Raw genomic sequence first — 22143 nt, forward strand, 5'->3', positions numbered from 1 at the left:
TACGGGGTTCGGTACCGGTACGGCGAACCTTGATTAAAAGCTTATATTATTGGATATCTTACTTATACAATGTGGCAAAGCCTTTCCTCGGTTTTTGTATCTTTCCTGCCTTTGATAGTAATGTGATGATCTTGCTAGTGAGTGAAACTATGAATACAACAGTCAAAAATATCTTTTTTCAGTCATTCATTTGCATTAAGTTAGAATACTGTCAGTCTTCTTAAAATGAATTTCTGTTTTGTTGACATGGCTCTTTATGACCAAATATTTCAGATTGATCAAATCAAGCAATGGCTATTTGAAGCCCAAAAGTATCTGCAGGATATGATCAAAGTTCTCAATCTAGATGATGAAGCAATGTCTACATTCTCTGCGGTAACTCTGAGACGTTATCACCTGGCAGCTGTTATTGCAAAATCCAAGGCATAGAGTAGTATAGCTCCTTATGTCACGGCTAAGTGCTCTCTTATCATGCTATTCTCAGTAAAGATGTCAAATTCCACCATATCTTATCATTTTTTCCCATATGTGAATAAGGTGTCTTGCTTCCAAGATAAATCTTTCCTTCTCTCCTGTCTTTGCTTTCATTCTAGATGATTCACCGCTGAATACACTAACCTAAGAGGCATTCGACTTTTCATGACCATTCAGGTATTTAACTTTTAAAGAGAAAAGCTGTGGTTACCAAAAAAATAAAAGAGAGAGGCTGCAAATGTTTCAACATCCTTTTCCAGACAATAGTAATATAATAGGGGATCCATTTGTAAAAGTTTCCATTTTTCTCCAAGGTAATTAGTATTCCACAGTCACCTTAAAAAGATTCACTTTTTACCAATTAGCTTTTAGAAGTTATTTGAGCTAGGTCTGACTCCTTGATTCCTGCAGTTCCAACCTCCTTTTTGACTTAATAAGGCCAAAAGTACTTTTACTAGGATGCATAAGAGGAGTTCTAATATTGGTTTCCTCGGTCTTCTCATGACTATTGATAGGACCATAAAAAATAAAAAGACAATTGATGCCAAGCAAGGTTCATAGCACCAGTTTCGATACCCATGCTGGTACCATTTTGGCATAGTGTTTGTACTAGTTGGTTCATGGTATTAGCACTCGGTACACCCCTGCACCAAGTATTGATTCACCATTGGTATGGTATCTATGCCCAGTACAATAAACCATAATGCTAAATTGGTAAATGCTATATTGAATAAAGTAATTCGGCCATAAGAGGATTGCTTTTCTCCTTTCATTTGGCTTGTATTCTGATGTGTCTCCATAATCAGCACCTCAATATTCAAGCTTGTTAGGGGCAAAAGGCAACCCTTAGTATCGAGGTTTTAAATGTTGGTAATCCTATACTGTTTTATTATCAGAGTGGTATGATACTGATAGTTTGATACCAGCGGCAAATACCAAAATCAACACCATCAAAAAGCATGAAAAATCATTGGTATTGACTAATATGGTTAGCATGATACCATTGATATGCAGTATCAGATATTGGTACTTTACTAGAATGGATGGTTTTGGCATCCGTATCAGGGCTGATTTTGTGTTAGAATGGTTCAATACCATACCGACCCATGGGTTTTAAATTTGTGCTAAATATTGATCTTGGAAAGTCACTAGGTAGTTTACGATGTGATGCACTATATGATAATTAGTTATTGCCTGTAATTCTGATTGCTTCCCCAATGTCATTCTTTTCAAATTCTCAAACAAAAAACTTTGAATAACCTTTTAGCCACTCAGTAAAGGCCCACAATGCTAAGTGTCCTAGATTGTAGTAACAAATGTTTAACCTAATTAAGCTCCAATTTAGTAAACCATCCTGATGTAATCTTGAGTACAGAGTTGCATGATTTTGTAGTAGAGAGGAAAGAAAATAGGAGTAGAAGGAGAACAAGATGAGAAAAGGAAAAGAAAGTAAGATAGGGATGTGAATCCACCATAAGAGAAATATTTTCACTCAAAATTCAACCATAATTTCTCTTGATCATGATAATGGCCCACTTATTAAGCAATTGAATTGGTGTTTGCCTACACTAGAAATTTTAAACTTCTAGCTTTAAGTAAACACTCAACTCAACTCAACTAAGCCTTAATCCCAACTAGGTGGGGTGGGCTACATCCTTTTTCTCCATTCCTCTCGATTTAGGGCCATGCTTTCTGAAAGATGTTGAGATATTAAGTTTTTCTTAATACTTCATTCCATGTAATTTTTTTGTCTACCTCTATCTTCTTCATTCTTTTAACATGTATCAAATCACTTTTGGTACTGGTGCATCCCTCAGCTTATGTTGTACATGCCAAATCATCTAAGCCCTTTCAATTTATCTTCAATTGGTGCTACCTTCACCTTTTTTTATAAACCATTGAAGTCATCTTTCTCTCAAACCGACGCAACGGGAAGGAAGAAGGGGCGATTAGATTGACGAGGATATGCTTCAAAGATCAACACCCAAATAGACGGAAATTGGATTGAAGAATCCTTCACTTGGGAAAGAAATTCTCTCAAAAGAAATTTTATTAATATCTCAAGTGCTGCTCATCACAATGTATTATGCGCATATTTATAGGTCATTACACCATAACCCTAATTCATGTATTAAACCCAATACAACATCATACTCGAAATAAGACTCGACAATAAGAAAATATTCTAGAATTATTCTATTACAAATATGTGAACCTGGCTAAAATTTGATACTATTTTTAATGAAAAATTTATAAGAAAATTTGCCGAAAATCTCTTGGCATGGCTCAAATATTTGTTTACTGCAGTCTTCACCCTCGAATCTACTGGCTCTTTTGACGCTTGGCATGGTCTAATTGGTCATAGTACTTGTTGGCTGCACCCTGTGCTGCATCACAATCTATTCGTTAATTGGTGCTACCTTCATCTATTTTACAAATAACTTCATTTTTTATGCAATCTTTTCTTGTATTACTATAAAAATTCTCATTTCGGCCTCACTTATCTTGTGTGTATGTTGTTTTCTAACTGCCTAATATTCTATACCATAAAATATAGCTAACCTTGTGGCTGTCTTGGAAAATTTTTTCTTCAACTTGGTAGGTATCCTATGTTACATAATATTCTATTTGCACTTCTTCATATCATCCAATCCGCTTCAATCCTATAGTTAACATCCTCTTCAATCTCTCTCTCCTTCTAAATAATCAATCTCGAGTACCAAGATGATCACTTTTAGGAACTTAATGATCCTCAATTTTCATTCCATCTTCATCTATATTTCTAATTTTACTACAACTATGTTTCATGTATTTTATTTTGGTCCTACTAACCTAAAACTCTTAGATTCTAATGCACTCCTCCAAAATTCCAATTTACGGTTAACCTCGATCTTAGTTTCATCCACTAAGACTATAACATCCAAAAAAAAAGCATTCATCAAGGAATATCATCCTAAATATGCCCAATAAGCCATCCATAATTAGCACAAAATGATCATTCTTAGCTTGAAGTAAACAATGATGAAAATATAGAAGGCGGTACTGTCCTGAACCATCTGCTTCAGGGCGTGCCTAACTGTACCGGGGGCGGACTGACTTGATTCCGCCCCACTGTTTGAGAAATCCAATGAGGGAGGGGGAGAGGGAGAAGGAAAGAGAGGAAGGGAGGGAGGAAGTTAATCATAGACTCTCTCCCTCTCTCTCTTCCTCTCTTTTCTTCTCCCTTTCCCCTCGCTCGCCGGCTCTGGCTGTATTAGTACGGGCCTAGAACAGCATGGTACCATACCATATTGTACCGCCAAGCAACCGGTATGGATCTTGGTACCGACACATTATACCTTGGATGAAAATGAAGTACTTCAGGTAAGCTGCGGTTAAATTGATATATTTTGAGGTATATAGTATGGGGTAAGTCAATTATAGACTTGAATCAAGAGCTCCTGAGCATAGTTCACTTTTCTATGAGGATGCTATCAGTAGATGACCATTTCTAGCTAACCTCTGCAAAACATTATCGGTAACATCTAGTTAGAAATATATCAAATTGATGCTATATGATTATTCTAACTTTTAATTTAATTCTTTATGGGTAATTGTAGAAGAAAAATTGATTTTTCATTTAAGTTATTTGATACTTTTTTTGTAGATTACTGATGCTCTCTATGCATGGGCATATGTTGCAAGATTTGGCGAACTACTAGGCAAGAATATTGAGCAAGATCCATCAGTTGTGCTGAGTCTGCATACATATTTTCTAAAATTTTGGATGTTGTTGAATGTACCATTACGACGGATTGAACAAAATCAAAGGTTGTGTTTAAAATAAATAACAGTCTCCCTCCACCTATGCTTTGGTTTCTTGCTCTTCTTTGTAATTTCGGTTATTTGGCTTCTAATTTGCGATTATACTGCGAGTAGGTCACATGCATTAAGCTACAAAGAACTAAAAAATAGGGACTTATTTGACCTCTCTGTCAACTGTTGGTTTTTCAATTTAGTTTTTTCATTCCATTTGGCTTGGTAGGATATATTATTTGGATGCTTATCCCCAAGGATCTCTTTTGGAGTAGAAACTCCTGCAACTTATATTAGAATTTAAGAGGCTGGTTCTTTCTAAAAGCCCGTTAGCAGAACTAAAGATTTATCTACTACTTGAAGCGAAAGCTCATCTGACTAGCAGTAATTTAAAAGTGAGTTGGTAATTATTCTACTTCATCTATATGCAAACATCAAGGCTAGATAACCTCCTATTGACTCATTGATGTTAATGCATGGAACTCAATTTGTTATGTGAGTCAATCGAAGCTTTGTTCAGCTTGTTGTTTGCCTTGCAAGTGTTTTGAGTATATGGAAAATATTCAAAAAAACGAGAAGATGAGAGTGCTTGCCAACCAATGACATGGATTTACATGACTGAAGGTGTCAAGAATCATCTTTTTATGTGCTATCTGTCATTTCCAAATAAAGAGACATCAATGATTTTTTACAGAAAAAAATATTTAACTCATCACACTTTATTATTAGCTGTCACAAGCTGTGTGGTATTGTATACATTATACATGCAGATACATATGCATGTATAGTTGTATATGATTGTTTGCCATCTGTAACATCTGAAATGGACAATGAAAAAAGGATTAACATTTGCATCCAGTTGCCATCCTATGGTCAACTTTTAACAGAATGATATGACGATTTAACATGCTTTATTGTTTAGAAGTATCTAAACCACTTAATTTTGGTTCATATGCATTGTAACAGAGGTAGATCATTGGCAAATGGTGTAGGTTTTCGATTTAACCAGGCTCAACCAGTACTATCCATTTTGTGACAGCCTGAGTATGAAACATTTGACATGTGTCTTTTTTAAGATATAATGAGCAATGTGAATTCTCACTGGGGCCGGCTTATCAAATAATTTGCACTTATTTGATTGATCCAATCTGAATTCCACTTAGTAGAGTTTTGGTCTTTCCCTCTCTCTCTTGTGAAAAACAGACATGCGCACATACATACGAGCACAAACATGTACATTTAAGAGGATCATACAATATTAGGAACTAAACCAAATTGCATGCAATACCTCATCTTATGATACAAATATATATGTCTTCATGCAGTTCATGCAACTTTGATGTTTCAGGAGTTTGAGCATAAGCATAGACAATATTGAGCTCAAGGTTTAAAATATGGGTATCACTGTCCATAGTCAAGGTCGGCAAAACCGTCCCAAATTGGGCGGTTCCGGCCGACTTGAGCCGTACCGGTGGCTCATTGGTATGGATCCGGCAACGAAAATGAGATCCGTTGCTGGAGCTGGAGAAGGATAAGGACAGAGAGAGCGAGCGAGGGATGGAGGGAGAGGTGGAGGACGCCGTTGGAGGGCCGTGGGGGGAACTGGCTGCGCCTTGCCTGCCGCGGCCACCGCCGCCCCCCCCACGCCCTCCGTCGGCCCGCCTGCGGCCCTCCGCCGGTGTCTGCCACCCTCCGCTAGCCTCTCTCCCTCTTCTCTCTCTCTTTTTCTCTCTCGCACGGTACCGATAATCTCTCTCGGTACAAACCCGACACGGTCCATACCGAATCGTCCGGTACGGTGCCCGGTACTGGTTTCTTTGACCTTGGTCCATACTATTATTTTTTGGGGACAATACAGTTTTAGGATATATCATTCTATCTCTTGGTATGGTCCAATATCCTAGTGGAGTCATAGGATGTTTTCTTTTTTTGATTTTATATTTTTTGTATTTTTCAATTTTTATTTTTTTTAATCTCAAAATGATTTGTTAGTGAAAATTTTTTCCATGTTCAAGTGTTTTTTAAGGCAATGATGGGATATGAATTCAATAATATTTATAAAAATTTGTCATTAGTTCACTATTTTTCTTATCCTTTGGCCCATTAGTGGAGAAAAAAGAAAGATGGCAAAACAAAAAAAAACTGTTTTTTTTGGGGGGGGGGGGTGGGGGGCGGTGTAGGGTGGGGAGGGATGAAGCGTTACTGGATGGATGACGTTTTTAGTGTCAAGGAGACTGGATGGCATCAAGGATATGCTGGATCTACCCTTCTTCCCTTCCCCTTTCCCATCCTTCTCTTTCTCGCGATCTCTTTATGCCTCTCTTTCTTGGTTTCCATCCATAGGAAACCCTCGTGATGAAAGCAAAGGAAAAGAGGGTGTGGTCCTCCTAGCTCTCTTTTTCCCTTTATTTTTTCCCTCAATGGGCCAACTTGGTCTTGCTGTGCTTGGTACCGGCCCAACTGACTTTGGTTACCATCCCATCCTGATTAGATTTGGATGGAACTTCTGGATCCAGTTAAGGATTGATGTCCCACACACCGTATTGGTCTTGTTGTCCATCATGATGGTATGGTACTGGTGGTACTGTCTTGTTTTTGTGGGTCTCTAACCCTTGATTAAGCTCATAGTTTTCGTAGATGCCTCCTGGCTGTTCTTGTTTTCTAGAAGGGATAGACCTTAAAGGTGCATCATGTATATAGTAAATGTCAGTGTATTTATTTCCCCCTTATTTCTAAGGAAACACCTTTGCTTTTCTTGATCTGTGTTGTCAAGTTATTCAATCTGCTCTATGATTTTTCATTAATCTATATTTAGTTGTTAGAGACAAATCAAACTAGTTTATTAAATACTCATACATGGCAGATCCATGCATATCAAACGACCAAATTTTGGATGCTATTTTCTTGCCTTAGGTAATTCGCATGGTCATGACCCCAGTCAACTCAAGTCATGGTCATCTCTTCAAATCATGATTTAAAGTAATTTTGCTTTTAACACGGACAGTTTCTTCTAAAGAAATTTGATATTTGACTTTACCTTTATTTTCCTCCAGTTTGACAATGACGCAAATAAGTGAGGGGAAAATGTTTCATTCGAGTGTTTAAATGTTATCATGAACTTCATTATTCTTTTCAGTACTTGCTGACGTGTTTTATATCTTTATCACTTTCTTCTTGAAGTTCTTTCAAGGCTGAAATGATTCGATCTTCTATCAATTATCTAGTTTGTGAATCTTGATTGATGTCTTTACTCACCAAGACTTGCTTAGGTGATTTTTATTGCTTTTACTGCTGAACTTGCAGTTCTGATCTTCTTTGCGTCTCAAATTACTATTCCTCAAAATATGCAGCTCAGATATGTGCAACTTTGGAGATTATACCTGTGAGTTCCTTTTCAATATGAGACCCCAATACACACTATCATTTATTTAGATCTTAAATCTTTATCATATCATTTTCCTTATATTCCCATTTCATCAATGAATACAAAACTTGTCAGTTACTCTTTCATTTCTTGAACTTTTATAGGTCATTCTGCTTGGAATATATATGGATGATAACTTACAAGCTCAGCAGCCGTTTCACCTATTGAGTCGTATTGATAAAGATAGTCTTCCAGAATTTATGCAGGTATTTGTGCATCTGTGTGATGTATAATGGATTTTCTTTTCTGATATTTTCCTATGAATTATTATTGCTGCAATTGGATATAGTGATCATTGATGAGGGGATTGAAATTTGATGGTGTATTTACAGATTACTCCTGCTGCTCCTATGTATATAATTCTTCTTATATATCTATATTCTCATTCAGTTATCTTTCCAAATTTACATTCATGGTTTGTCCTATTGTTTTACATTACAAGGAGTCAAGGACCAAGATTGTCATTGTTTTGATGCAATGGAATTTCATGGAAAAAAAATACTGAGGAAGTTTAATTGTTGGAAGGGCAATTGAGCTAACATTGTCATGCATTGCAGTTGCTATGCTTAACCTATATACAACCAATCTAGTGGAGTAATGAAGCAATTGAAGGGCGCCATTAACATGGGATGGAACTATCCTAATAATTCAGTTCTCATAGAAAGTAATAAAGATGCCAATTGAAATTTAATCATGACAGTTCAACTGGTAATTATGTCTTCACCCCTGCAGTAGCCTGAATCTTGAAAGTTGCAAAAAGAGACTTGCAGATCTATGTTGGCAATAGGTTATTTATTGCAAGGATGGCAAGGTGTATAGGCTGGACAGTTAAAATTAATTGTTAGGTCTCTACAAAATCTTCTCAACAAACTCAGCGGATCTGCTTGTCTTAAAGCCCTATGACCCTCCTAGGGTTTTTTATAGTAATAGGTTTAATCATGGTATGCCGTACTGGCTCGAACCGGACGGTACGGGCCGTACTGTACCGGTTCAGTATCGGTACTCGGTATGGGTGGCGTATTGATACTTGATATGCCAAAAAAACTCTGTACCATACGTACCAATCAAGGTCCGCTGTACCGGTACCGGTCGGCGTACCGGTGGCGAACCGGTAAAAATAAATTACTGGTACCGGATTTCATGCTGATCCGGTACCGGTCCCAGGTCGGACCGGTACGTACCGGCTTGGAACCGGTACGTATCGGCCGGTACGGCAGACCATGGTACCGATGCTGCGCTAGTGTGGCACCGATACGAGGTTTGGTATCGAGACGGCGAACCTTGGGTTTAATAGTTTAGTAAACCAAAAGCAGATAATGTGGAAAAGGAAAGAGAGAAGGCAGAAAAGAAACCTGTTTTGATAAAAGAAAGAAAGGATTCTATGGCTGAAGAATGGCTTGAGGGAGAGTATTGGGCACATGTCTGGAAAAAAGAATAGAAAACAGAAAGGGGCTGACCCTCTTTATGTTCCACACTGTCCTACCACTTAGACCCTCTCCCTTCAGTGCTGTTGGATGGCCTGTTTTCTCATTGAAATGCATCAACTTTAGTCATCAAAAACTTATAAAATTTAAGCCCAAATTATGTAGTGCAAGAAGCATCAGACAACAAGTCAATTCTAAAAAAGAACTATCTAATACCCAACAAAAGAAAGTGAACCGTGGTACCCGAATGAAAAAAATTTAACTGCAGCAGGATATGGGAAAAACTTTGACTTTGGATTCAATGATATCTAACATGCTAACATACTAACAACTAGTTTGCACAGTGGCATTGGAATTTTGGATCTAATTCTACTATTAAATTGATGTTTGACTTATGGTTGCTACCATAGTCGGTTCCGCCCGTACCGGTGCCGTACGGCTATTAAAATCGGTTTCGAACCAGATTTGGGTGAGAACCGATCGGTTCATGGCATGTATCAGTGTGAACCGGCTCGTTTCGTACCGGTATGGGGTGTTCTTCATGGGAGAGCGCGTGGCTAAAGCCAGGCGTTAAGTGCCACGCACTATTGCACTTTTGGTACGATACCGGTTCGACTCGGTTCGGTACTGGTACCATAGCGGTACCGGCCGCACCGGTATATCGGTACGATCAGTACAGGAAACCTTAGTTGCTACATAAATTAGAAATTGCAGGTACTTGATATAGCAACAATTTTATCAAAAAGTTTCTGCTGCTTTTTTAAAAAAAAAATAATAAAAAAATTCCCTATATTTCTTCAAACTCATTTGTGATTCTGGTTGGGCTTGATCGAGTATAGATGCTGTTCTTCAGATTTATTAGTGGTCCGCTAATACTTTAAATCGTTTATTGTAGTTTGTGTACATATATCAAGGTTTTACATTTCGGAGGGACGGGGCCCTCCCGGTAGTCCTGTCCCGTTCTTGTGAGAACGGGACCGAGACAAGGTCAGGACTCAGGAACTGATCCATACAAGGAGAGAAGAAGAAAGACGAAAGAAAGAAAGGAAGATGAAGAAAAGGAAAAAATGAAAGCAAAGAAGAAGAAGAAAAATAAAAAAAAGAAAGGAAGGAAGAAGAAAAAGAAAGGAAGGAAAGAAGGAAAAAAGGAAAGAGAAAGAAGAAGAAAAAAGAAAAAAAAAAGAAAAAAAAGAAAGGAAGGGATAAGAAAAAGGAAAAAGAAAAGGTAAAGGAAAGAAAGGAAGGTAGAAGAAAAAAGAAAAGAAAAGAACAAAGGAAAGAAAGAAAAAAAAGGAATGAAATAAATGAAAGAAAAAAAAAGGGGAGAGAGTTGGAGGATATATACTAGGATGCATGTCTGGCACTGCTGCCGGGATAGAATGGGACAGTGGGGCGTCCCATTCCATGGAGAAACCGGGACACCTCCATCCCACAGGATTTAAAGCCTTGGTATGTATTCATATGTTGGACCATTTATATGCTGCATGTGTAGAAAATTGTGCTGTGGGATTTACTAATTCACCTTTATGTAATCATATACTTGATAAAAGAAGATGGAAAAGAATATATCAGGTTGTAAGTAACTAGCTCCTTGTCAGATGACTGTTGCTTATATTATACCTGTTTTGGGACCTGATACCATCTTTCACTAATATCAAAGTGCCACCAGATCAGGATTCCTGAATTCTGGTCGAACATGGTTCCTAGTATCAGAAATTATATAAATTGTATATTGTCTCTGATTTGAGTATGTCATGTCAATTAATTATGCTCAATGCTCACAAGGCTAATTTGGTATTGACAAGTGACCAGATTGAAGAATATGTGTGTCACTGAAGCCGCAATTGATATTGATTGCTTGCTCTTACTGTGTCCACTTATGCTTTTGTATTTCTGTATTTTATTATTTTATGTTGATGGTTCACTTGTACTATTGATGCTGTAGGTGGATCAACAACTCAATTTAGCAAGGGCAGCAAATAAAATATCTATTATCTCGGAGGTAATTTTAACTAATACATAATTTTGCTTTTGAATTTCAACTAATTGGATATGCATGATACAGAGAAAATGTTATACATCACTATCTGCTAAAAGTCAGATAAAACTCAAGCATTCCACATGCTACAACTCAGGTTCACATGCCATTGTCTGTCCGGTACTACAGCATGTAATGAGAAACTGTCATGAGTCATGACTATCTACTATAAGAAAGTTATCTACAGCCATTGAATGTAATATCAGATTTATCTCCTAATGCACTGAAGTGTCTCTTTATGTTCCATGGTATACTTTTATTTAGTGCGGAAACACATCATTACCCTCTTATTTTGTGTTCTTGGATTCACCATATGATCTATGACCTGTCATGATATATTGTACAGTGCTTTAACATATGAATTACTGCCATACCATGATTATGTGCTTCTTGTACGCCCTGTTTGGATGCCAGAGTAACTTGTCCGGCGATAAGATGTGTTTTAATCTGGAAACAGTCAAATGATCGTGAGTTTGAGGACAACATATGTAATGGGATGAGAGAACTTAACCAAAATGGAATATACTTATCAGCTTGTATAAGGAAAATCAGCTTTCAAAATAAGCAAGTATCTATTTTTGGGGGACAGCGCAATCAGGCACTTTCTTATCATCGGAGATTCTTCTCCTCTGGCGCTTTCCCTTCCCTTCCATCATCTACTACTAGAAGGCGTTTATTCATGGACAGCTTATTGGAGCTTCCAAACAGGGCCATACTGAGGAATTTGTGTGGTGCGATTTAGGAATCTCGGGTGGTGCTCTCGGCTAATAGTTATTTTTACACTTTATATTCTTTGACTAATGAATAACTTTTCACAAGATCACCTTAGTAAGCTCATGTCCTGCATTAAATCAACAATTGCTTCATTAGAAATCTTAGCTATAGAAAAGGAGAAAGATGGGGCAGTGATATGAATTGTTGATGAGATCCTTTCTCTACTTCATGGCTGATTGTGATGTTTAAAAAAATGGCTTGTAGTACTGCCAACGGTCTAGTTCTTTTTCCCCCCTCTCCTTGGAGTGCTACTTTACAGATAATCATAATCATTGATTATTATCAAAAGAAGGCCGTTCCGGTGGGATATCCTGTAGGACACTGTGACAGGGTACTGTCCCAAGTGTCGGGATAGGACCATCATGCCATTATCCGAACATCTCGATCGGCATGTCTTGGGACATCTCTTGTCCTAAGTGTTGGGATGGGGCCGAATAGTGGCGTGTCCCATTCCGTAGGCAAAGTGAGCCAACCCTATCCCACAGAATTTAAAACCTTGATTGTAGGTGGAATCTCATTTAACTACACCTTTTTGCAACACATTGATTAGCCCCAATATGATTGGTTTGTTGTTCACTATTTTGTAGTGGACTGAACAATCTGAAACTTCACAAAGAAGATAATCTAGGCAAGAGAGTTCGACAAAAGTAGCCAAAAAAGATCAAAATTTAAGTTCAATCTGGATTGAGCAACTGTCCATTGCTTGCAGGAGCTCCGAGAAAAGAGACACTTATCCACAAATGCAAAAGTTACTGGATCATTTAGAATCAACCTTGATCAACATCCGATATATTTTTCTCTTTCACAGTCTGCATCTCTTTTCAGCTTACCATATATTAACTAATATTGGCACAAGTGGTAATACTTCAAATATTGAATGGTTGTTAAGTGTCAATTAGAAAACACATTCTATGAGGAATACACTAGTACTTGAGAGGTAGCTCAATTGACATTAATGTTGTCTTTGTCTCCATCCCTTGTTACTTTTGCCAGGTATTTGTCCTCTTCTCACTCTTTCGGAACATCCAGTTTAAGACCATAACCACATCCATAGTTTGTCGTACCAATCGGTACGGGTCAGTACTGGCCGGTACGTACCGGTACCGGACGGAACTGGTACGGTACAGCTATATTTTTCGGTTCTGACTATTCGCAATCCGTACCGGCCCGTATCGACCTCAATTTTTTTTGGCTTTTGGCCCGAACCAGCCGAACCGGTACCGTACTGGTACCGGTGCCCACCGGTACATCGGTATGGTCGGTACAGCGGACCTTGACCACACCCCTTGTATATGTCTAGAATCCATTGATGAAAGGAGCTAGGGAGAGCTTGAACCCAATTCCAACAATGATGGATGTAAGCGCAATTGAAATTTCTCGGGAGTTATACATTTGTGGATTAATAAAACCATTCACTACTTGAAGCTTGGTCCTGCAGCCCCCCCCCCACACCGCACCAAGATAAACCACATAGCCAAGAGCAACCATGAACCAGAATAGAAGAGCTTGCCCCATTCATGAGTAAATATATAGTTGTAGCCTCTCTAGACCATACATATCTCTTGGTATATCAAGATAATAAGTAGGAATATAAACTGAAACATTTTGGAGCTATAAAGATAGTTATTGAATTGTTAGCACCAAGGTATGCCATACCGTACTGAATCGAGCAGTACAGGGTATACGGTACAGGGCGTACCGACAGTCAGTATGCCGAACCGGCCTCCATACCGAGCATACCAACATAGTGACAAAGTGGCATCGATACGGGGCCTGGTACCGAGTCGACATACCTTGGTTAGCACCACATAGCTGAAAAACAAAAGGCAAAGATTAATATAGATTTGTTATTTGTTGTGCAAATGGATATCATCCATTTCAGATATCCTGATATTTTCTTTTATCCATGTTTTTTTTTTTGTTTAAAACTGCATGAAATGAAAATTAGGCTTTGGATTTAAAGAAGATAATTGTCGCTGCAGGGAGTGCTGCTCATGTCAAGGAATTTTCGTGGCCTTATAAGTCTGGTACATGTTTCTCTTGATTTAAATCTTCTGAGAATATCTTTATTAATTACTTTCTTATCAGGGAATGCTGCATTAAAATTTAGGAATTAAATTTACTCAGCTTGTTTATTCAGGAATACTAAATTTGTTATAACAGAAGCAAACTGATTGGCTGTAACATTTTGTATCGTCAATTGATTAGTTTCTTTCTTTTTTTTGGAAAATGGATTGGCGTTATAAGCATGATAACACGTGGTTTAATCTACATCTAAATCTATCAATTTTGTAAACGTCAAGATCTTATGTTGCTATTGGTTGATGTAGACTTATCACTCATTGGTGTTTAACTTTACCCTTGCACATATATTTTTTTAATATACTCATCTAGGTGGGCTTTAGACTATGAGCTCGGGTAATTGAATATACAAACATCAATTCCTTGTGAAATGATGCTTTGGAGATGAACCAAGACATATCTATAAATTATCGGAGGAGACTGCAACAATAATAACAACATAATTATAGGAGCACATTGTTGTCATTCAGCTAGGACGTTAACCCTGTTAAGATAATGTGTCTGAGTCAAGGCATTTTGCTGCGAGCTTCCTAGTTGCAGGGATATTATTTCCAAATCATTTTTAACTTTTAAGGCACGCGATACACTATTTCTTTCAATTTTTCATCGTACAAGTTACAACTATTGACCAAGATGGACGGGTAACTTTATTTGAATTTCTCCTGAGCTTGATAGGGTCAACATCTTTTGGTCTTTCCAATTATTTATATATCTGGATTGCATTTATGCTATTGAAGACCTAAAAGCAGCGAAAGAAGAACTTGATTTCAAGGGCACAGGTATGTTGCCTTTAGAGAACTTAAAAGTTTAGTGCTTGACCAGGTTAGTATCACCCTTTTGTGGTCCCTTGCAATGACTTGAAACTCAGTGAAAATGAGGATGCAGATTTTCATTAATTTTACTTAAGCAGAAAATCTAATTTATAACTTTGTAGCGTCAATAGAGGACATAGGCACATGGCAGTGGCATTCTTTCTCAAATCTCATAGAAAATTTTCTGTACAAGATGAATTACTTGGTGCTTCATACGTAATGGACTAGCAGCTGAGTAAGAGAGAACATATAATTTAATTGTTTTGTGTGTTTAGGCTGATGCCAGTAAGGTTTATGATAGCAGAAGGTATAATTGATGAAGGTCCATGAGAAATTTCTAAAATCATGTAAGATTGGTTGAAAATTCTGGAAGAATTTAACCTTTATTCTTTGGCGTTAATTTTCAGAGTAGTATATAGCTTACTAGCCGAGGTCTTCTATCTAATGTAATGCACCCGCTTCGCAGTCTTCCTTGAATATTGAACCCACGGTGGCTTCCTAAACGCTTCCTTACGAAATGTGTTTCTAAAATATCTGCTTCCTCGCATGTGTACCTGCATCCCCTCCTGCTATTCCCGATTCTAGCAACTAAGTTTTGTAGCAATATTTGAAAGAATTTAAGAATGATAAGGGTTTCACAGCTGATAACTATACTGAAAAAGAGGACATGGTTTTTAGCAAATTGGAGGGCTTTCAGCTTTACTAATGATGGGAGAGAAGATTTAAGTTTAATCTACCTGAAAAATAGCAAAGCCTGGTATTTTGAGCCTTTAAGGGGCAAATCAAAACTGAACACCACATAACAGCTTTGAAGCGCTTTTATGAAGCCAGTTATTTGTTATCTTCAAGGAGGGCGTGAAGATAGCTCCTAAGGAAGTTCTTCATCATCATGAGTTATATTTTATTTTTCCAAGAAGCTAATCTTGATCTTTTGGGGGAGGATGTGCTTGATGATAATTTTGGGGTTCTGGACGGGTAATTATGGATTCCTTGCAAAAGTTAGTGGGTATTCTTATTTTTTTGGATGAGATGAATACCAACGTAAGATGAGTGGTGGTGTTTCTCCATTAAAGAAAAATGACCTATAAGGTTTTGCTCACTTGGGAGGACCTTTTGTAATGATGAAGAATTGGCTTTGTCCTTGGTTTCTTTAGGCTGCCGGAATGTCTCAACATCATGTTTTGAGAATAAGGGGACCTCCACGGTGGGAATATGAGGAGCTATTGCAGTTCTTTTTTGAATCTATTGGTCCTCTGAAGTCTGAACCGTGTATAGGGGAATCACTTGTTTGAGCAACTAATTTTGTTGAATCTCTAATTATTTTCCACAAACTGTTAGCTTTCCAGCTGTTGTGGTTCCTATGCACTTTTTTTTTTTGAATTCTCAAGCATGTTGATTTTTTGTTTTCTATGGTACAGGATTTGGAGGACTGGCTAGAGGGGCAAGTGAGGAAGGAACTATCAAAACGACTAGAGAACAAACTGAAAACTTTTTTCTTGTTGCCCAATGGTATGTAGCTGCAATTTAAACTTACATTCTGATATTATTGTACTAGGTATCAGGTTATTTTCTCTGCTCCATCTGAGCAAAAATGTGAATGACATTATGGCTATGCATTATGGTACTCTCCTTTTGTAGAATCACATAGATAAATATTATCTAGTACTACCAATTTTTAGTTGTTGCAAACACCTAGATTGTCTAGCAATGTTTAAGATCTTGGTACCATGGTACCGGTACCCATACAGGTTGGGTGCCAGTCCAGTACAGTGGTGGTATGCACCTTATCATATTGGTACATGGTACCATGGTTGGTACCAGTACGACAGGCGGATTTTTTTTTTAATTTTTGGCTATAGGTATAAAGGGCATTCTGAGTAGTGAGTACCAGTTCAGTATGGTATGGCCAGTTCAGATTGGTTCAGCATGGTACTGAAATCCTTCTGCTCTGTTTTTATTACCTTGTAAAATGGTAGTATCATCTTACAGAAAGCTGACTTTAGCATACATGAATGTCTACTATTATTGCTCTATCATCTTAAAATGAAATCAAAGTCTATATGATGATTATTATGGGGCCAAATCAATTATGCTCTTCATCCACAAGTTTTGGACAATATATGTTGGAAACTAATGTGCCCCCTCGATACCAGTCTAAGTATGAGCCATATGGAATTGGTGGAATTCTTTCTTGGTTTCAGGATCTATCCGTGGTTTTGCTTTATATACTTTTTGTCCTATTCAAAAGCACTCCTTGGTGGTAGCAGAAATATCCTCCTGTGGTATTTTGTCAAGGCTATAATGAATAGCAAGAAGTTCAATTTCTTCAGAACAAATTATTACCTACTGATTTAGGGCATTCTCGTTTGACTTATAATGAAGTTCAAAGAGGTGGTGCCCGAAAACAAAATTCTATTCATGGAAGCTCAGGGTTACTTACTCCTCTAGAATTGTGGAAAACTTACATTTAGGATGATTACGTAGCATCTTGATGATTAGACAATTAGTAAAAATGGGAAGCATGCAATTTTAAAAACTTTTATAATCCAATATGCAAATCTGAGTAAGCACACACAAAATCTAAAATCACTGGTAGAGTAAGTGCCTGACTATCTCTTTAAAGTTTTAACTGTTGATTAACTGACTGTTTGCTTAAACAATACACAAGTGAAAATAAGAAAAAATTTTAAACAAATCTTTTTGGGGGTTGTGTAATTTTCAATGTTTAGAAATGCTTATTTGGAGGTTGTGGTGTCTCACATGTTGAGGCTCGGCAATCAAATAACATGTATAGCTTTTCCATAATCATAATCATGCATAGCTTTTCCTTTTTTAACTTAAAAAGGAAAATTCATCTATCTTACCTTTTAATCCTTACACCTCAGGATTTAAGTCTGGCTTGACTATTCCGCCTTACTAAAGACTGGTAGTGAAGTTTCATCATCTTGCATTTACTATATGAATGAAAGTTTAAGGCTTTGGTTACAATCAGTAGGTAAGAGATACTATGATGTGGTTGTGTTAACTTTGGATCTACTACACAATAGAATGGAGACTGGAGAGCAAGATGAAACTACATCAAGTGGAATTATAGCTAGGTGGATGGGTGAAAGGAAATCTCTAGGGTGTTACGTGATCAACATATGGCATCATGACTTAAGAGTAAAATTTTGCTGTTTAGGAGTAAGGCCTGCCAAATATTGTATGATTAGGGTGTTGGGAAGTAAAGAGGGTCCATCATGAATGATGGATGTGACTAATATGTCATTGTTGAGATGGATGTGTACATATTCGAGGTACAGGAGTTGCATCATTTGAGGACAAATTGAAAGAGGTGAGATGACATGGACATGTGCAATGAAAAACCAAGGAGGTGCTGATAAGTAATTGCTAAAATTTGGGTAAAAGGAATAGCAGAAGGAAAAACCTAGGATAAAAGTTGTGAGAAATGATTTTTTTTTTTTGCTTGCGGTTAAATTTAGAGGGAACTCAGGGAACCTTTAATGGGAATAATTATCATACAAATGTCTGTATATCCACCCTCAAATAGTTGGGAGAAGGCTAGATGGTTATATTTGATTATGTATTCCTTTTTTTGTTAAACAAAAAAATGTGGAACTAATGTGAGAGATCCATAGAGCTCCATAGTATTAATAACGTTGTTTAACTTTCCACAGTTGGATATGATATTTTGGAAGTCAATCTGAGGACATTATCAGCTTATATTCTTTCACAATTGCAAATGATGGAATCCTTTCAGGTGATGATTTATAACATTTGTTATTAGTTTTGACAATCATATTATATTCTTTCCATTACTTTTCCATATTAACTATCTCCAATTTTTTATCTTGGGTTTTGATGTCGATTTTATATCAGATGTTGAGTAGCGTATACTTAATATGTTTGTGGTTGTCTTTGCTTGCAATATGGTTACTTGGTTATCAAGAATGTAAGAGATCAACTTCAACTAATAATAAATGCCTTTTTAAGCTTCATCTCTTATTATGGAAATCGTAACCTTGTCCTTTGGAGTGACAGTGAAGTTAGGCCAATGTGCTCTCTTGAAGAGATTTTTGGATTGGAAATAATGTAGCATTGTATTCTCCTTCTATTCCTTATCTCTTCTATCAACTTTTCTCCTCAAATTCAAGTTTATGTTTATGGTTGGTTGTTGTAAGGTCACATGGGACTCCAATCTACATCAATTGTCACAAAAAATATCATTGCTTTCTCTAATTAGGTTTTCTGTATTAAGTTTTGTTTTATCATATTTTGAGATGTGGATTAGTAGTTAGATGAGGAAGTCATCATTGTCATCACTCATCGTCACCATCATCCAAGCCTTTTGCTGTCAAATTAGTTTGCTAAGGAGTGTGAATTTTAAGTGGAAACAGCCCTATGAAAATTTTGAACAAGATTTAGAATTGACTATCGGCCGTATGTCAATCCTCAAAGAATTGATGTTGAGGCAACTTTAGGCAAGAGGAGGCTAATTTGTAACCTAGAAGGTCAGCTAGCTGGTAAAATAAAATCTGCTTATTTATTGCAATTTAAACTCTTGTAACTTTGGGGCAACCCTGCAAAACTCCCCTAGACATTGAAAGAATTAACTGAAGAGAGAAGATAATGAAGTTGATATACGGAAAGCTTTTGTTGTATATAGAAGTATTCTATATAGTTTTCTAGTAACTTCAATCATAGTTTCTGAAATCTAATTTATAATGTGACACTTTATTTTCTTTTTTTAGTGCTTCGAGTCCAGATTAAAAACATATATTTTTTCCAATATTTTTAGATATTTTTTCAGCTTTTTGTTAATGAATTGTGCATACCTGTTTAATTGTTTGCGTCACATGTTTCTTACCTGACAATGATTTTTGTTTTAATTATTTCCCATATCAATAGGTGGAGGAGGGAGTGAGTGATACTTGTTGCTTTTGTACCTTAGGCTAGTAAATGTTGAAGTGCTTAAAATATTTTCATTTTCTTACATAAAGAATCTGTAACATTAAAAGAAGTAAAAGAGATCACACATAAAAAAGTGCCAACTATAATGGTGAGATTTCATTTTTCCTTCTTTGTTTGGTTTCCTTGGCTTCTTTTTTAGTGGGGGGGTTGCGGGTGTTGTTTCTTTAGGGACATCCTCATTCATCTCTTCATCCTTATAAATCCAAGTTAGCTGAAGTGGTTTGTTTAGAATCCCTTTTCCTCATGCTAGCTACAGTTGGAGTTATTCTTGTATATAAAATGCATTTGCTATATATAGTGCCGATCACCAAATTCCAAATGCTAGCTCTCGATTTACATCCTTATATACTAAATAACATTTTCTTGTTCAGCCATTCTGCTTTCTACAAGTAACATATTTTTTTCTTTTGCATGCCTTAATGCACCCCTGCCTTTCAAATTTTGTCGTCATGCAATTATCTCCTCGATCTTTGACCTAGTACTTACATCTTTACTTCCATTATTATATACCATTAAACCAGCTTCTTTTCTATTATTTTCCTTTCCCATATGATGCAGCTCGTGATCAGATATCATCTTGACCTTATTGTTATAGCTGGCTGTTCTCTCAATACTTTTAGTGGTCAAAATCACGACATTGTGACTGGCAAGCAGGCTATGATTCCACTAAGTGTGGTTGATGTCAGTTGTTGATGCAACCAGATGCCATTGGATTGTATTGCTAAAGGAGGGCCAGAAGAAGGCCAAAAACGTCAATATGAAGCAGAAAGGCTATCTGTCTACCAGAGAGAATCTTAGGATTTGACCGCTGAACTGACTCGGGTGTTCAGATGCGAAAAGTTGATAATTCTTAGGAAAAAAGGAAAAAATTGATTTTAGCCTTTTGAGGGAACAGTGTAAAATGAACATGGACTTGTGGAAGATCTTCGGTTGTTGAACTTGGTTGAAACAATAGACAGTCACAACACTGACTCTCCACCACAAATTCCATAAATAATTTAGTTGGTTTGTTAAGAAACAAATGCAGATCGATGGTGACAAGCCCTGAGGTGGTCAAGTTCCAGCATCTTTTAACGATTTTGGGGTGGGTTATAATTAGCAACAGATGGCATAGTTAGACTGTTGATGTTTTTTGTTAACTAATAAGCCAATATCATGTGGAGGTGTCCAAGTTTATTATCAAGAGCTTGGGAGCTAATGCTATGTTCTGATGCTACATGCCTCGAATAAGAAGTATTCAAAGCATGGTTCGCCATACCGGCCCAAACCGGACAGTATGGGGCGTACCGTACCGGTTCGGTACCGGTATCTGGTACGGGTGGCGTACTGATACTCAGTATACTAAAAAGATTTTGTACCATACCGTACCGATATAGTGCCACTGTGGCTTCAGAACTGAGATGGCAAATCTTGATTCGAAGTATAAAATAATGCAAAAAAGACTAGCTAATCAAGAGTAGGCTATATCTCCTCAAGTGTACATAATAAGTGACCTGACTATGTATTTACATGAACAGTACGATTGAAAAATTAGTCTCTGTTATATTAAAGTAAAGAACATATGTAAGAATTATAATTAATTTTATGAGATTGTTCATCTTGTGTAAATTGGAGCCAGGTGTTGAGCAAGTATGGTAAATCTTACTTGGGCACCACAGCTCTATGATTGGAATCGCGTTACAATGTGGGTGTATAGATGCTGTTAAAATTTGCTGTCACTGACTATCCTTAAACCATCCAAGTAAATATCTTGCCATTCATCCTTATTAAAGTTCAAGTCCCCCAATTGGACCTTGTTACTACTGATTCATTTTCAAAATTTCTGTCTAGCTCATTTAAGTTCCATGCTGCTCCCCATTATTTCCGTCTCTTCTGTCCAGATCTCAGTCCCTCTCCTTGCCAACACATGTTCTAGTGTCCAGTGCATATGACTTATAAGTCTTAACAAATGAACCATTATTTTATCCCAAGCTAATCAATTCTTGAGCTTCCTCCAAACTGCAAATTTATTTTTCAAACTTTACTAGCACATCCATTCATCTTCCTCCACAATTTCTGGTGTAAGCTCATCTTCCCTCCACGAGTCACTGTATCGCTAGATGGTCAAAAAGCATTCAAGAAAGACACCTTTATTGTATGCATTTGGTTCTGTACCTTTCTTCGTGCAGAAATGATGATGAATAATCATTGCAGGATTTACTTCATATACCTGGGAATCGTATTTGGGAAGAAACTTTTACCAAAGTTTTGAAGCAGTGTTTTGAAAAGGTATATCATAGGCTACTATTTTTTTCATTCCTTTTTTTTTTAGCTATAGAACAGTTGAAATTTGAGTATCGTATGTGGTTT

At 37.1% G+C, this 22143-nt stretch overlaps 1 protein-coding gene across 25 annotated transcripts in view; it reads left to right on the forward strand.

Annotated features, from left to right (window-relative positions):
- Positions 1-22143, forward strand: part of LOC103712390 (uncharacterized) — a 54192-nt gene that overhangs the window by 11181 nt on the left and 20868 nt on the right. For 16 of the 25 annotated variants that reach the window (XR_015976944.2, XR_015976943.2, XR_015976941.2 and 13 more), the window contains 9 exons: positions 274-423; positions 4121-4284; positions 7573-7651; positions 7798-7899; positions 11063-11119; positions 13912-13956; positions 16242-16332; positions 18501-18583; positions 21988-22062. Coding sequence is in view for 20 of the 25 variants with exons in the window: in XM_088719455.2 (XP_088575581.2) it covers positions 274-423; positions 4121-4284; positions 7573-7651; positions 7798-7899; positions 11063-11119; positions 13912-13956; positions 16242-16332; positions 18501-18583; positions 21988-22062 (846 nt within the window). In the remaining 5 variants the exon portion in view is untranslated. The remainder of the gene's footprint in view (positions 1-273; positions 424-4120; positions 4285-7572; positions 7652-7797; positions 7900-11062; positions 11120-13911; positions 13957-16241; positions 16333-18500; positions 18584-21987; positions 22063-22143) is intronic. The other 9 variants (XR_015976942.2, XR_005514761.3, XM_008798903.6 and 6 more) reach the window with 2 other exon arrangements.

Source organism: Phoenix dactylifera, chromosome 4, assembly GCF_051530095.1.
Source record: "Phoenix dactylifera cultivar Ajwa chromosome 4, Ajwa_hap1_PhDact_Kaust_v1.1, whole genome shotgun sequence".
Classification (NCBI taxonomy): Eukaryota; Viridiplantae; Streptophyta; class Magnoliopsida; order Arecales; family Arecaceae; genus Phoenix; species Phoenix dactylifera.